At 35.7% G+C, this 15,650-nt stretch overlaps 1 protein-coding gene across 2 annotated transcripts; it reads right to left on the bottom strand.

Annotated features, from left to right (window-relative positions):
- Nucleotides 1–3,484: 3,484 nt before the first annotated feature.
- Nucleotides 3,485–5,858, bottom strand: LOC143231572 (TM2 domain-containing protein biscotti-like). Of its 2 annotated transcripts, none has more exons than XR_013016991.1 (3): nucleotides 5,562–5,782; nucleotides 3,782–3,858; nucleotides 3,485–3,635 (listed from the first exon to the last, which is right to left on the bottom strand). XR_013016991.1 is itself a non-coding variant. In XM_076466088.1 (3 exons), the coding sequence occupies exons 1-3, from the start codon at nucleotides 5,803–5,805 to the stop codon at nucleotides 3,541–3,543; spliced, it is 189 nt and encodes a 62-aa protein (XP_076322203.1). In that variant the 5' UTR covers nucleotides 5,806–5,858; the 3' UTR covers nucleotides 3,485–3,540. The 2 variants fall into 2 exon arrangements, 1 of the variants encoding a protein (XP_076322203.1); XM_076466088.1 differs by lacking the exon at nucleotides 5,562–5,782 and adding an exon at nucleotides 5,789–5,858.
- Between the last annotated feature and the right edge of the window lie 9,792 nt (nucleotides 5,859–15,650).

Raw genomic sequence — 15,650 nt, 5'->3', positions numbered from 1 at the left:
CAGGTCTTTGCTGTTGGAAGGGATTCCAGTGACTGAGAACATAAACAAATGATTGTTTTGCATCTTACGGTGGGAGAATAAGATGTGCCTGAGGAAATGCCTGTACCTGGAACCAAAGGAAGTGGACCTTGGGATTTTTTGGAATGTATGGAAGGGACAGAGACAGGTGTAGAAATTGATTCATCAACGTTTTTTAGCCATGGAGGTCAAAATACTTTTCATTTGTTTTGAAAATGATTCTTTTGAAAGCACAAGAGATTCATCTGCACCCTACTGTAGTAGTGGAATGAAGTGCAGCAGCATACGCCCAAGATGAAGTGGTGGACAGCAATTTTTGAGCCTCAGGATAAGTAATGTTATGAATCATATTCAAACATTGCACCTCTTTTTCTTTCAACCATTTAAAACAAGAATGAAAGTAGGAAGGGTAAGAGCCATTGAAATTGGCCCAATGAGGGTCCGGTTTACAATCATTAGTCATCATGGACCAGGCCACCTAAACGAGCAAAGGTCAAGGAACCATGACATGACATCTTTGAGTAGCCAAACTGCTGATACTATAAACATCAGACAGGGTTTGGAATGTATGGCCAAACCCTGCAATTAAGATAATTACATGCGATGATGTAAATGTTAGCATGAGGATACTGGTTGGCATCGTAATTCCATCATTGAGAGTGGAGATACTCCTCACTGCAGAAATTCCTTGAGTGGAGAAACCAGCAAGAATATCTGACTCAGGGATGTCCTTCAAATCCCTCTCAATAATAACTCCTCATGATGAATTCAAAGTAGCATGAGGTGTAACCTCAATAGGTATATCCCCAATTGCCTTTGAATGCAAGAGGAGTTAGTTCACTGTGTTGAGATGTGGATGTTTCCACCAATATGTCACCAGATTGAAGCTTATTTGCTGACTTTGGAGAGCTGGCAAGTCCCTCTAGTACCTTCTGAATGAAAAAGGGAGACATTTGCCCTAAAGGTTTGTGTGAAAGAGAATGTAGGATAAGAAAATGAGGTACAACAGGTGTTACAGATGTTAAAGATTGCTGCTCAGAATCTTGAAGACGAAGTTGTTTACTTATGGACTGTTTTTTCACTATTTAAGTTTTTATTTGGAGAATCCATAATAAAGGAAATATTTAGGTGCCCACTGACCCCACCCACCATGGAGCCATATGAGGGGATGCACTACAATCTCAAACAAGGACAATGCAGTAATGCCAGGGTTTCATGAGGACTATACCCAAACATCAGCATCAGATACAATGTCCACAACACCTGTTGAGAACATCTAACACTGGTAATTGATTGACCCTAGCCAAAGTGGACCAGCTGAATGACCCAGGAGGGCCACCCCAAGGTTGCTCTCACCTACAGGAATTCAAGGCCAAAGTGGTGTGTTAGGGTTGGACCCCTCAACCACCAGTATCCTCTCCTCCCCTTCACGGGTGCAGCCACACCGCGGCAAACACGTGAGGAGTAAATGTTTAGATCCCAGGGGAGGTAAACTGAATGAACAGAACCTTCCCTGGGTCCTCTCACTATACAGGAATCCACACCAAGGAGCATCAAGAAACTGAAAACAGTATAAAACAGAGGACTGGCATAGCTACCACCAAAAACCTCAAAACAATGCAAGAATGATGGGTACTGGTATATCTCTCAACAAGAAACTCAAAACAGTATAAAAACAGAATATTGGCATTATAACCATCAAGAAACTAAAAACAATGCAAGAACAAAGGGTACTTGTATATCTCTCAACAAGAAACTCAAAACAGTATAAAAAAAAGAGTGCTGGCATAGGACACTTGTAATATTTTTCATAGAAAACAAAAAAAAAACAACCAACAGAAAGATGACAACTTTGACAATTCTATTGACATCCAACAGCCAAACTTACCAGAAAAATTAAAAATGTATATTTTCCAGAAACACCTAAAAACATTTTAAATGATTTTTTTCAAAGAATTTTCTCACAAAACAGAAAACTAAAAAACAACATAATAAAGAGAGACATTAATTCCATTAAAAACCTAAAATAAGACAAAACAAATTCTAAAAACAGATAAAGGAAATGCTATAGTCATAACAAACATGAATGAATACATACTAACAAAAATACTACTAAAAATGAAAAAAAGCCAATGCAATTTCAAAAACACTTTATTCCTACCTATACAAGACCAGCTCGCCTAACACCACAAATATACAGCATCCCCAAATGTCATAAATCAGTTTATCCACTATGACCAATAATGCCCATATATGAATCTTTAATTACAATCTTGGTGAATACATAGCATGGACATTCTCCAAATATGTAACATCAGCCAGCTCATTCATCAAAGCCTCTTTTAATTTTGAATCTTTGGGAAGAATTCAGTATATGTTGGATTATGTCAAGTGTGGTCCATTCAGCAGAAAACATTCAGTGAAAGCACCTTCCATAGTAGGTTTTTTTTTCTTTCATATTTTGTACTGCTTTGTGAACATTTTATCAGAGTTGCTTGCCACAACTTCCATTTGTTCAGGAAAGAATGTTTAACATTAGAAACATGGCAAAAGCAACTTCTCCACTTATTTATATCAGCCTTAATTTAATACTAAACTAGGCCACAAGTTTGTGACTGGTTTTGCTGGTTTGTTACTTTCTTTCAAAACTAGGGATGGTGGCAATAGCCTCAGAAGCTTTCCATAAGTCAGAAACACTCCCTCTGGAGGAAATGGTGGCAATGAAAATCAAATCTGAAGCAACTTATCCTAATCATCAGACTATGCCAGCTCAGAAGTGAACAAATTCAGAAAACACTTATTGCATTATTGGAACAAGATGTGATAAGTATGTATATGATTTAACTGCTTTCATTACATTAACAGATCAACACCTACTTTGGTTAGGTGACAATAACCTGTGTAATTAATGCTTACTGATATTTGAATAAATTTCCCAGCAACCCTTAAACATCAGAAATGTTGTAGGTAGCAGTATCAATTGATGATGGCTGCCATTTAAGGCTCAATCAATATGGCATCCTTAACAGTGTTGAGTTTATATGCTTCCTTTACTACAATATATCAACGTAACACTTACTCACTCTACTATCATGATACCAATGTAATCTTCCAATACAGTCAGCACAATCTTTACCTATCTTACATAATTCTGTTCAATATATCAAGTACAATCTTTGGCTACTTAACATTTGTATAGCCACCAAATAGTTAAAACTGACTAATGGTCTCATGTTTTCTGCATTACATAACATAACCACATCTTATGTCTGAAGATGGTATTTTTTGTAAGCCTTTTAAGCCCATTTTAAACAAATATCCCTTACTCAGTCTCCAGATAATATTTATCAAGAGAAAAAATATGAACCAGATAATTAATCAGTGTTAAACTTCATATCAAAACATTTGAAACAATGACTGAACCAAATCTAAAATTTCTTCTTCAAGAAACTAGCTTTAAATATAGAACATATTCTGACTGCTTCCTTTGATATGTTTTATTTGTAACACTATCTTTTATACTCACGTGTATTCACAAGGTATCTCAACTATAAAGGTCCTATTATCCAATCCTGTGCCTGGTTTACACTGTATATTCTCAGCTGTTGTACAGTTTACTGAAAGAACCAAACAAATGTCTTCAATATTTTATAAATAATTAACACTTTAACCCTAAACACTGCTGCAGTAATACCAGAATTCAATGTTTTTAATGTGATTACAAAAGTTTCTTTTGATTGAACAGTTTTGATGTCATTTTTACCTAATGCTTTATTTTCTTTGGAACATCCTCTTGGTTGTTGTGTTCTGGGGTCAATATCTGGATTGGCACAAGAATACCTGGAATCAGATCAAGAAAAGCACTATTCTTGGCAAAATAAAATAACAAATAAGAAAAGCCAGTATGTTTTGATAATAGGTGATAGAACTAAAGACCCATCAAAAAACAGCAAACGAGCTTGGCACATTAACAATTCAGAAATTAATGAAGAATATCTTTGTTGTAAAGTTGCTCATGAACTTGAGACAGAATCATTGGCCAAATGTATTCTGGAAGAATTAAATAACAATGAACTTGATGTCACAAACCTGACTGGTCAAGGATATGATGGCACTATTGCCACAAGCAGCAAGTGCTTTGTGGTTCAACAGAAAATAAGACAAACCATACATAAAACCATTTACCCTCAATTTTAATTTGGTTACTGTAGAAAGTGTGAAATCTGGTAACCCCTGTAGTTGACATTGTTTTAATGTTCACACATACAGGTGAATACTTTTAAAGAAGAAAAGGCTGTAGAATTTAAAACAATGTAAGAAACATGATAGGCTTCCTAGACATGTGCTGCAAGTGTAATTGTAGCCTAACATAATTTGAAGACATCAGTGAACCCATGAACCTGATGATGATCAGATTAATTAATAGAATTGAACTACACATAATTTGAAGACAGCTCCAATCAAATTTAAGTTCTATTGACAGATTCATTCCAATACTTTATATGAATGAGTAAATATGGTAGTGGTCACTAAACATAGTTATATTCTTTGGAGATTTTTGAAAGAAAAGCTACAAAACATCTAGAGTCAATAAAATTATTACATACAATTTGTTTTTCCTAGACCAGATGCTACACAGCAAATGTAGGTTATTTGTATATTACCCTGTTACAGAGTATGTTTTTATAAATACAGTATAGAAGCAAATTTTTTGACATGTTTTAGTTTTATTTCCTCAGTAAAATAATTGATAATTAGTCTAAATATCAGATTATGTTACCTTTACTATGGTAACAAAACTGTTTAAGTCCTCCACTGAGAGCACAACCCAAAGAAAGATTCTTACCAAACCCATGAATTTTAGGTATACACATCCATTATATAAATATTTTCTTCAACTGAATGCTTGGAGCAATGGGACATTTTCCCTCTTGCATTGGGTAAAAAAAAACTTGGTAATTTGGGTCAATAGGTTTTTTTTACATTCATAGTGTAGAAATGAGATAGCTATTACTTTTGCACTTAATTGAATTTCCTGCCTGTAAAGCAGAATTCTACATAAATACAGCCTATTTATTAATATTATTTTGAACAGTTGTTTTTATTCAGATGTATTATGTTTAAACAGTTATGAAGAACTGTTTTCTTTTTCTCACAACCACAAACAAAGAACATGAACTTGCTGGTTCCTAAAAATAAAAGTTAAGTGGAGCACTGAATTTGTTATATTGATAAATACTACTGTTCCAATAAGAGTATTATTTACATTGTGGCTTACTGGTGGGAAATAAAAAAAAATATCACATAAACCGCCCATAAGTACTACATCAAATCCAACACCGCTAATCCTACATGAAACATTACTATTACTACATTAGTAACTAAAACAGATGACAATGTAAAATTTTAAATTAAGGATTTAAAACACTGAAATATAGAGAGGTATTATAACTTAACTTATGAATTTTATCGTACATTTTAATTATAATCAAGGCATATTTCAAATTTACATAAACCTTCATAAAATTAAAACTAAAGGATACTGCCCAATTAAAATATGTGAACAATTAACTTCGTAACAATGAAGTTTCTTAAAATTTACAGCAAAAAGAACGAAATATACAAAAATATGCCAGTAATTATTTGAATAACAATTTTTCATACTCAAATACATTTAATTATTAACTTAAATTTTAAAACAAACACGAAATGTCACTCAAATTTAAAGACATCCTGTTACACTACGAGCGTACAATCACAGTATACATACAACAACAACCTTCTCATTGGCCGGATCACACCACTTTAGTTCTTCACCTAGTGCTATAAAAGTAAATAAAGAAAAGAAAAAATTCATTGATCAAAATATATCAAATTATATTGGACAGGAGTCCTTTAAAGCTGTTTCAAAACAGTTAATAAATTATTTACAAATAGAAATGACTTAATGAATATTTTTTACAGCACACTAGTTGAATTATTATTTATTATGTTAAAAGTAAAATATAGCGCACTGGTTGAACTATTCTTTAGTATGTTAAAATTAGGTTAAAGCATAAACAATTATTTGATGCACTACATGGCCAAAAGTATGCGAACACCCCTTCTAATTAGCGGGTTTGGTTATTTCAGCAACACCCCATTGCTAACAGGTGCATAAAGTCAAGCACACAGCCATGAAATCTCCATAGACAAACATTGGCAGTAGAATGGGTAGTGCTGAAGAGCTCAGTTACTTTTAACGTGGCACTGTCATAGGATGCTACCTTTCCAACAAGAATGTTCGTCAAGTTTTTGCCCTGCAGAGCTGCCCCGATCAACCGTAAGTGGTTATTATGAAGTGAAAACGTCTAGGAGCAACAACAACTCAGCCACGAAGTGGTAGGCCACAAGCTCACTAAACGGGACCACCGAGTGCTGAAGCGCATACAAATCATCTATTCACAGTTGCAACACTCGCTAGAGTTCCAAACTGCCTCTTGAAACAACGTCAGCGCAAGAACTGTTCGTCAAGAGTTTCATGAAATGGGTTTCTATGGCTGAGCAGCTGCATACAAGCCTAAGATCTCTATGTGCAATGCCAAACGTCGACTGGAGTGGTGTAAAGCACACCACCATTGGAGTAGGGAGCACTGAAAACACGTTCTTTGGAGTGATGAATCACGATTCACTATCTGGCAGTCTGATGGAGTAATCTGAGTTTGGCAGATGCCAGGAGAATGCTACCTGCCTGAATGCATAATCCCAACTGTAAAGTTTTGTGGAGAAGGAATAAGAGTCTGGGGCTATTTTTCCAGAGAATTTGCGTTTCCAACTTTGTGCCAACAGTTTGAGGAATGCCCTTTTTTGTTTCAGCATAAAAATGCCCACGTGCACAAAGCGAGGTCCATAAAGACATGGTTTGCCGAGGTTGGTGTGGAAGAACTTGACTGGCCCGCATAGAGCCCTGACCTCAACCTCATCGAACACCTTTAGGATGAATTAGAACGCCGATTGCGATTCAGCCCTTCTCGTACTACATCAGTGCCCAACCTCACTAATGTTCTTGTAGCTGAATAGAATCGAATCCCCGCAGCCATGTTCCAAAATCTAGTGAAAAACCTTCCCAGAAGAGTGGAGGCTGTTATAGCAGCAAATTAAAATTTCATTTTAATGCCAATTATTTTGTAATGGGATGTTCATAAACCATATATGGGTGTGATGGACAGGTGTCCACATACTTTTGGCCATGTAGTGAACATGATATAAATTCTAAGCAAACAGAAAAATGAAGGATCGAAAGAAGAGAAAGTTTATGCCTTTCAATTCATAAAATACTTTGTTGATGAACAAGTCAGCATCTAGTATTTTGAAATTTAAATACATGACCTATCAAGTCCAAGCTAATATCTAATTTTAAAGTTTTTTACTTTACTACTTCAGCAGAAAACCATTATAAAATTGTTCGAACCACTAACAATTTTTAGTCTGAGAAAAAGAGACCAGAACTATAAGATTATATTCGCTAAGAAATCGTACACAAAAATAAAATATTTTCGAATGGCATTGTGAAAGCTTATAGAAAAAAAAAGAGCGTATTTTAACTACAAGGGTAAACCTGATTTGTTTGTTTTGAATTTCGCGCAAAGCTATATGAGAGTTATCTGCGCAAACCGTCTCTAATTTAGCAGTGTAAGAATAGAGGGAAGGCGGCTAGACATCACCATCCATCGCCAACGCCTGGGCTACTCTTCTACCAATAAAAAGTGAGATTGATCATCAAATTATAATGCCCCCACGGCTGAAAGGGGAGAGCGTATCTGGAATGACAGGGATTCGAATCTGCGACCCTCAGGTTACAGTCGAGTACCGAAACACTTGCCCATGTCAGGCTCGGTAAATCTGAAGGTTGTTCTATGTGTCACTGAATAACAGATATGAAAGTATTCGATTCTAGAACATAAAATTAAATAAATAAATGCTTTTACTTTAGATGAACAGAAATAAATGTAGTAGGAATTATCTCTATGTGGATATAAGTTTGTAGTTCTGATAGTCCCCACAAGTAACATGAAAGACAAAATTCCCACCAGGTTTATATGCTATTAATTCAGTTTCTTTCTTCGTGTTACGTTCCTATTGGTAATATTCAATACCATATATCCTTGTTTAGCAACAAAATTATCACGATATTGTTGTTAGGCCATCAATATTCTTTATGTTGAATGTTTAATGTAACTATTAATTTATTGTTTAATTTCAATTTCTTTGTTTTTAATAAATTCGGTGGTACAAAAACAACCAAAACCAATCAAACAACAACATTACTATTCCAGGCAAATGTGTAAACTTACGTAAGAATACAGACGCAAAAGAAAAGGTGTTCCCTAATATTTGTCAACATTATTAGTGGTTGTATAAAAGAACAGTTCTTGCCCTCTAAATGATAATATGCGTGACATAAATTATTAATTATTGCAAAAGTTCCTAACAGGAAATCATCCACAGTTCAGTTGTCAGTATTCCAGTTGCAGTTTATACTGTAAAATACTACTCTGAATTCCTATGTCCTCTTGAATAACAAGCGATAACAAGACACATCCTGTAATTAAAGGTTGGTTGAAAAATAATGTTATTGGTAAATATTGATCCTCCTAAGTTACATAATGGCACAAGTTTAGTTGTTGAGATTTTATTTCCACATTTGTTGAAGTAATTGGTCATGCCAAATGTCTTCATTCCAACAATTTATTATTTATTATCAGGTAATTAGCCCCATAAATTTAATCGGTTCCAATTCCCAGTTACAATTTCTCTTGCAATATAAAATAATAGGAAATAAGGTCAAACTTTAAAGGCTGCTGAATTGTTTGGTTTTGGTTTGTTTTTGAATTTCGCGTAAAACTACTCAAGGGCTATCTTCGCTAGCCGTCCATAATTTAGCACTGTGAGACTAGAAGGAAAGCAGCTACCCATCACCACCCACCGCCAACTCTTAGGCTACTCTTTTACCAACGAATAATGGGATTGACCGTCACATTATAACATTCCCACGGCTGAAAGAGCGAGGATTTTTATTGTGATGAGGATTCGAACCAGCAACCATCGAATTACGAGCTAAGTGCCTTAACCACCTGGTCATGCCGGGCCTTCCTGGATTGTTCCTAAAGCAATCTTTCTTCTCACATTGTCAGGGGCTCGGCATGGCTAAGCGTGTTAAGGTGTGCGACTCGTAATCTGAGGGTCGCGGGTTCGCATTTCCATCGCGCCAAACATGCTCGCCCTTTCAGCCGTGGGGGCGTTATAATGTGACAGTCAATCCCACTATTCGTTGGGTAAATTGACGGTGGGTGGTGATGACTAGCTACCTTTCCTCTAATCTTACACTGCTAATTTAGGGATGGCTTGCACAGATAGCTTTCAGTAGCTTTGTACGAAATTCAAAACAAACAAACAAACACATTGTCAGTTCTATGTAGGATGTTCAGAGCTGATCTCAACAAAACCTGTTTATGTTATCAGGAGAAGAAATAACACCCAGTGTGGTATATAAAAAAAGCTTTAAGTTAATTTGTGTAATTTTTGTTTTGAAAATCAAAGTTTAGGTAAAAATTAAAATGTTACGAAAACTGACTTAAAAAAAAAAGATGTTGAAAGTAATTTCACGGTGTTTTCAAATATTCGTTTCAAGTAATTTGGACAACTGTACAGGTAGTAAGTAAAACAAATAAAAGATATATCAAAATCTACTCCATCAACCAGTGTATGTTGATGTTATTTTGTAATTGTTGTTAAGTCTTCTCTATATTTCTTATGGTTCGGTTCCACTCGGCGGGCTCAGTAGATAGCTCGATGCGGCTTTGTTATAAGAGAACACATACACACAAATACACATTTCTTATGGTTCCCCGCTGGGACAGCGGTAAGTCTACGGATATAGAGCGCTAAAATCAGGGGTTTGATTTCCCTTGGTGGAAACAGCAGATAGCCCGATGTGGCTTTGCTATAAGAAAATACACGCATACATTTCTTATGGCTTCTTACACAGGTTTTCCTGGTGTGAAATTGATCACAAATTAAGATTTTGGTGTTTTATTGCGCAAAGCAACAAGGCTATCTGCGCACACAAATTATAAACCTCTAAAAACATTTGCGCAGTTGAAAATTCGCCTGTACAACAAAGTTGAAGTGGTTAACCATTAAAAAAAACAACAAATTATTTAAGATTATAAACTTCTATTCGAGTTGTTAAATAAACCCAGTTTCTAGAATATTCTTCACTTGTTAAATCGTTTGTAACAAAATCCGTATAAATAAGGTGTAATATTACGTCATGAATTTTAAAAATAATGAAGTAAAAATATAATTGTGCAGTTTTAATGAAACCCTTAGTAAAAGCTCTGCCTTCTTCAAAATTGTTGCTGTAATCCATCTGTACATATTTTATAGTTTTTATAAATCTAAATATTGTTAATTTGCTATGGGTTTTTCAACTTCAATTTCTCCGTCAAACGGTGATTTCTTTATAAATGATATATATCGATTTTTTTTCATCTTCTTTGCATTTTACTTCTCTTTCGGTTTGGTGTTATTTCCACCACTTTATCTTTTATACCATTTTCGAATTTGTTTTGAGCTCGTGACGCCGTTTTTGTCAGTTTAGGTTCTATTTTATCGGCCCAACATGGCCAGGTCGGTTAAGGCGAGCGACTCGTAATCCGAGGGTCGCGGGTTCGCGCCCGCGTCGCGCTAAACATGCTCGCCCTCCCAGCCGTGGGGGCGTATAATGTGACGGTCAATCCCACGATTCCTTGGTAAAAGAGTAGCCCAAGAGTTGGCGGTGGGTGGTGATGACTAGCTGCCTTCCCTCTAGTCTTACACTGCTAAATTAGGGACGGCTAGCACAGATAGCCCTCGAGTAGCTTTGTGCGAAATTCCAAAACAAATAAACAAACATTATTTCTCCTATTGCTTTGGTCTGGTTCCTGGCCGGTTAAACAAAATAGGTAGACAGTGAAATTTATTGAAAAGTCATTCTATGCTGCACTAACTAACTGAGTAAGAATAATAAACAGTCTAAATCATGCACTTATGGCTAACAAGTATAATAGAGACTATAAAAGAAGACTGATTGATCCAGACAGCAGACGATAATAAACCACAAGGTACAACAAACAACAAAACCTTATACTGCTGCATATCATATGTTCCGGACATTAGGTAAAAAATAACCTACATTTGGAAAAACTTATAACAAAACACAACATTCCAGTAAGCACCAAATTTATTTAACAACCAGTACAAAACAAAAGTTGATACTATGTAAAATTTACACTGATAAAAATAACACTAGCAATATTTATAAATTACAATGTAACAACTGCAAGAACTTCCGTATCGAAGAAAAAAACAGAAAATTGAAACTAAATTCAAAGAACACAAACAAACACCATCACACGTTTTGAACACTGTAAATCGAATAAACACGACATAAACGAAGAAAACACCAAAAAACTGATTAGGGAAACAAATATAAACAAACGCAAAATCAAAGAAGCCCTACTTACACAGTAACTAAAACCAAAATTAAACCAATGTAAAGGAACACCTTTATACCTATATTAATTAATAACCTAACAGCTAACTGAAACATTCCGTACAAAACCGTACTCATTTACACTCTCGTCCCTAAAACACGTGCCAGTACAAAACCGTACTCATTTACACTCTCGTCCCTAAAACACGTGCCAGTACAAAACGGTACTTATTTATACTCTCGTCCCTAAAACACGTGCCAGTACAAAACCGTACTCATCTACACACTCGTCCCTAAAACAAGTGTCAGTACAAAACCGTACTCATCTACACACTCGTCCCTAAAACACGTGCCAGTACAAAACGGTACTTATTTACACACTCGTCCTTAAAACACGTGCCAGTACAAAACCGTACTCATCTACACACTCGTCCCTAAAACACGTGTCAGTACAAAACCGTACTCATCTACACACTCGTCCTTAAAACACGTGCCAGTACAAAACCTTACTCATCTACACACTCGTCCCTAAAACACGTGCCAGTACAAAACGGTACTTATTTACACTCTCGTCCCTAAAACACGTGCCAGACGACTGTCAGTTGCAAACTCTCAGTTTGTTAACCTGAAGATGACATAAGAAGGTCGAAACGTTGTTCTCTGCTTGATTAGTAAAAATGTTAAGACCCATATCAGCCATTCTAAAATACACTTTTACTTCAAGTGGGTTTCCTGTCTTCATGAATGGTATAAACTGATAAGGGGCTAGCAACACTTGAGGTATAGGAGAAATGTTTAATGATGTAAATTGATAACGAGACTAGCCACCCATGAAGTGTAGGGGAAGTGTGTAATGACGTAAACTGATAACAAGGCTAGCAACCCTAGAAGTGTAGGGGAAGTGTGTGATGACGTAAACTGATAACAAGGCTTGTAACCCCAGAAGTGTAGGGGAATTGTGTGATGATGTAAACTGATAATGAGGTTAGGATGCCTGAAAGTATAAGAAAAGTGTTTAATGATGTAAACTGATAACGAGGCTAGCAACCCTAGAAGTGTAGGGGAAGTGTGTGATGATGCAAAGAGATAACGAGGCTAGAAACACTAGAAGTGTTTCATGATGTAAACAGATAACAAGACAAGGATACCTTGGGGAAGAGTGTAATGATGTACACATATAACGACGCTGGGAATCCCAGAAACATTGGAGACGTGTGTAATGATGTAAACCGATAACGAGGCTAGCAACACTTGAAGTGTAGGAGAAGTGTGTAATGATGTAAACCGATGATGAGGCTAGTAGCTATTGAAGTATAGGAAAAGTGTTTAATGATATAAACTGAAAACGAGGCTAGTATCTCTTGAATTGAGTAATGATGTAAAGTAATAACAGTGCTAGGAACCCTTGGAGTGTAGTGGAAGTGTATGATGATATAACCGAAAACGAGGCTATAAATCCTTGTAGTGAAGAAGAAATGTGTAATTAAGTAAGCTGATAACGAGGCTAGTAACCCTAGAAGTGTAGGGAAAATGTGTTATGATGTAAACTGATAACGAGACCAGCAAACCTAGAAGTGTAGGTGACGTATGTAATGATGTAAACCGATACGAAGCTGGTAACACTAGAATGGAGGGGAAGTGTGTAATGAGGTAAACCGATACGAAGCTGGTAACACTAGAAGTGTAGAGAAAGTGTGTAACAAGGTAAACTGAATAGGATTCCTTGAATTGTGTAATGATGCAAAGTAATAACGAGGCCAGCAACCATTGGAGTGTAGGGGAAATGTGTGATATAAACCGATAACGAGGCTAGCAACCCCAGAAGTGTAGGGGAAGAGTGTAATAATGTAAACTGATAAAGAGGCTAGTAACCCTAGAAGTGTAGGGGAAGAGTGTAATAATGTGAACTGATAAAGAGGCTAGTAACCCTAGAAGTGTAGAAGAAGGGTGTGATGATGTGAAATGATAACGAGGCTAGTAACCCTAGAAGTGTAGGAGAAGTGTGATGAAGTAAACCGATAAGGAGGTTGGAACCATAGAAGTGAAGGAAAAGTGTGATGAAGTAAACCGATAAGGAGGTTGGAACCATAGAAGTGAAGGAAAAGTGTGATGAAGTAAACCGATAAGGAGGTTGGAACCATAGAAGTGAACGAGAAGTGTGTGATTATATAAACCAATATCAACGCTAGGAACCCTACTTTATTATCATACATTACCTCTATTATCATACTTGTACCAATATAGTGGTGTGTGTATCATTATCATATCTGTACCAGTATAGTGGTGTATCATTATCATACCTGTACCAAAATAGTGGTGTGTGTATCATTATCATATCTGTACCAGTATAGTGGTGTATCATTATCATACCTGTACCAAAATAGTGGTGTGTGTATCATTATCATACCTATACCAATATAGTAGTATGTGTATCATTATCGTACCTGCACCAAAATAGTGGTGTGTGTATCATTATCATATCTGTACCAATATAATGGTGTGTGTATCATTATCATACCTGTACCAAAAAAGTAGTATGTGTATCATTATCATACCTGTACCAATATAGTGGTGTATCATTATCATACCTGTACCAATATAGTGGAGTATGTATCATTATCATACCTGTACCAAAAAAGTAGTATGTGTATCATTATCATACCTGTACCAATATAGTGGAGTGTGTATCATTATCATACCTGTACCAATATAGTGGTGTATCATTATCATACCTGTACCAAAATAGTGGTATGTGTATCATTATCATACCTGTACCAATATAATGGTGTGTGTATCATTATTATACCTGTACCAATATAGTGGTGTGTGTATCATTATCATACCTGTACCAATATAGTGGTGTATCATTATCATACCTGTACCAATATAGTGGTGTATCATTATCATACCTGTACCAAAATAGTGGTGTGTGTATCATTATCATACCTGTACTAATATAGTAGTATGTGTATCATTATCATACCTGTACCAATATAGTAGTATGTGTATCATTATCATACCTGTACCAATATAGTAGTATGTGTATCATTATCATACCTGTACCAAAATAGTGGTGTGTGTATCATTATCATACCTGTACCAATATAGTGGTGTATCATTATCATACCTGTACTAATATAGTAGTATGTGTATCATTATCATACCTGTACCAATATAATGGTGTATCATTATCATACCTGTACCAATATAATGGTGTATCATTATCATACCTGTACCAAAATAGTGGTGTGTGTATCATTATCATACCTGTACCAATATAGTAGTATGTGTATCATTATCATACCTGTACCAATATAGTAGTATGTGTATCATTATCATACCTGTACCAATATAATGGTGTGTGTATCATTATCATACCTGTACCAATATAGTGGTGTGTGTATCATTATCATACCTGTACCAATATAGTGGTGTATCATTATCATACCTGTAACAATATAGTAGTATGTGTATCATTATCATACCTGTACCAAAATAGTGGTGTGTGTATCATTATCATACCTGTACCAATATAGTGGTGTATCATTATCATACCTGTACCAATATAGTAGTATGTGTATCATTATCATACCTGTACCAATATAGTGGTGTATCATTATAATACCTGTACCAATATAATGGTGTGTGTATCATTATCATACCTGTACCAATATAGTGGTGTGTGTATCATTATCATACCTGTACCAATTGAGTGGTGTATCATTATCATACCTGCACCAAAATAGTGGTGTGTGTATTATTATCATACCTGTACTAATATAGTAGTATGTGTATCATTATCATACCTGTACCAATATAATGGTGTGTGTATCATTATCATACCTGTACCAATATAGTAGTATGTGTATCATTATCATACCTGTACCAATAGAGTGGTGTATCATTATCATACCTGTACCAAAATAGTGGTGTGTGTATCATTATCATACCTGTACCAATAGAGTGGTGTATCATTATCATACCTGTACCAAAATAGTGGTGTGTGTATCATTATCATACCTGTACCAATATAGTGGTGTACGCTGAATTGATCGATTGAAAAAATGATACACAAACACTGAGATCAACACAAACAAACGATAATAAACCCTAAGAT

This window comes from Tachypleus tridentatus, chromosome 1 (assembly GCF_004210375.1).
Source record: "Tachypleus tridentatus isolate NWPU-2018 chromosome 1, ASM421037v1, whole genome shotgun sequence".
NCBI lineage: Eukaryota > Metazoa > Arthropoda > Merostomata > Xiphosura > Limulidae > Tachypleus > Tachypleus tridentatus.
Note: the sequence above shows the minus strand (reverse complement) of the source record. Positions and strands in the feature narration are given on the sequence as shown.

Excerpts from the sequence above, each read along its gene's own strand:
- LOC143231572 (XM_076466088.1), bottom strand. Across the intron at positions 3,636-3,781 it reads CAAAGAAAATAAAGCATTAG|TAAACTGTACAACAGCTGAG; the intron begins GTAAAAATGACA and ends TGGTTCTTTCAG.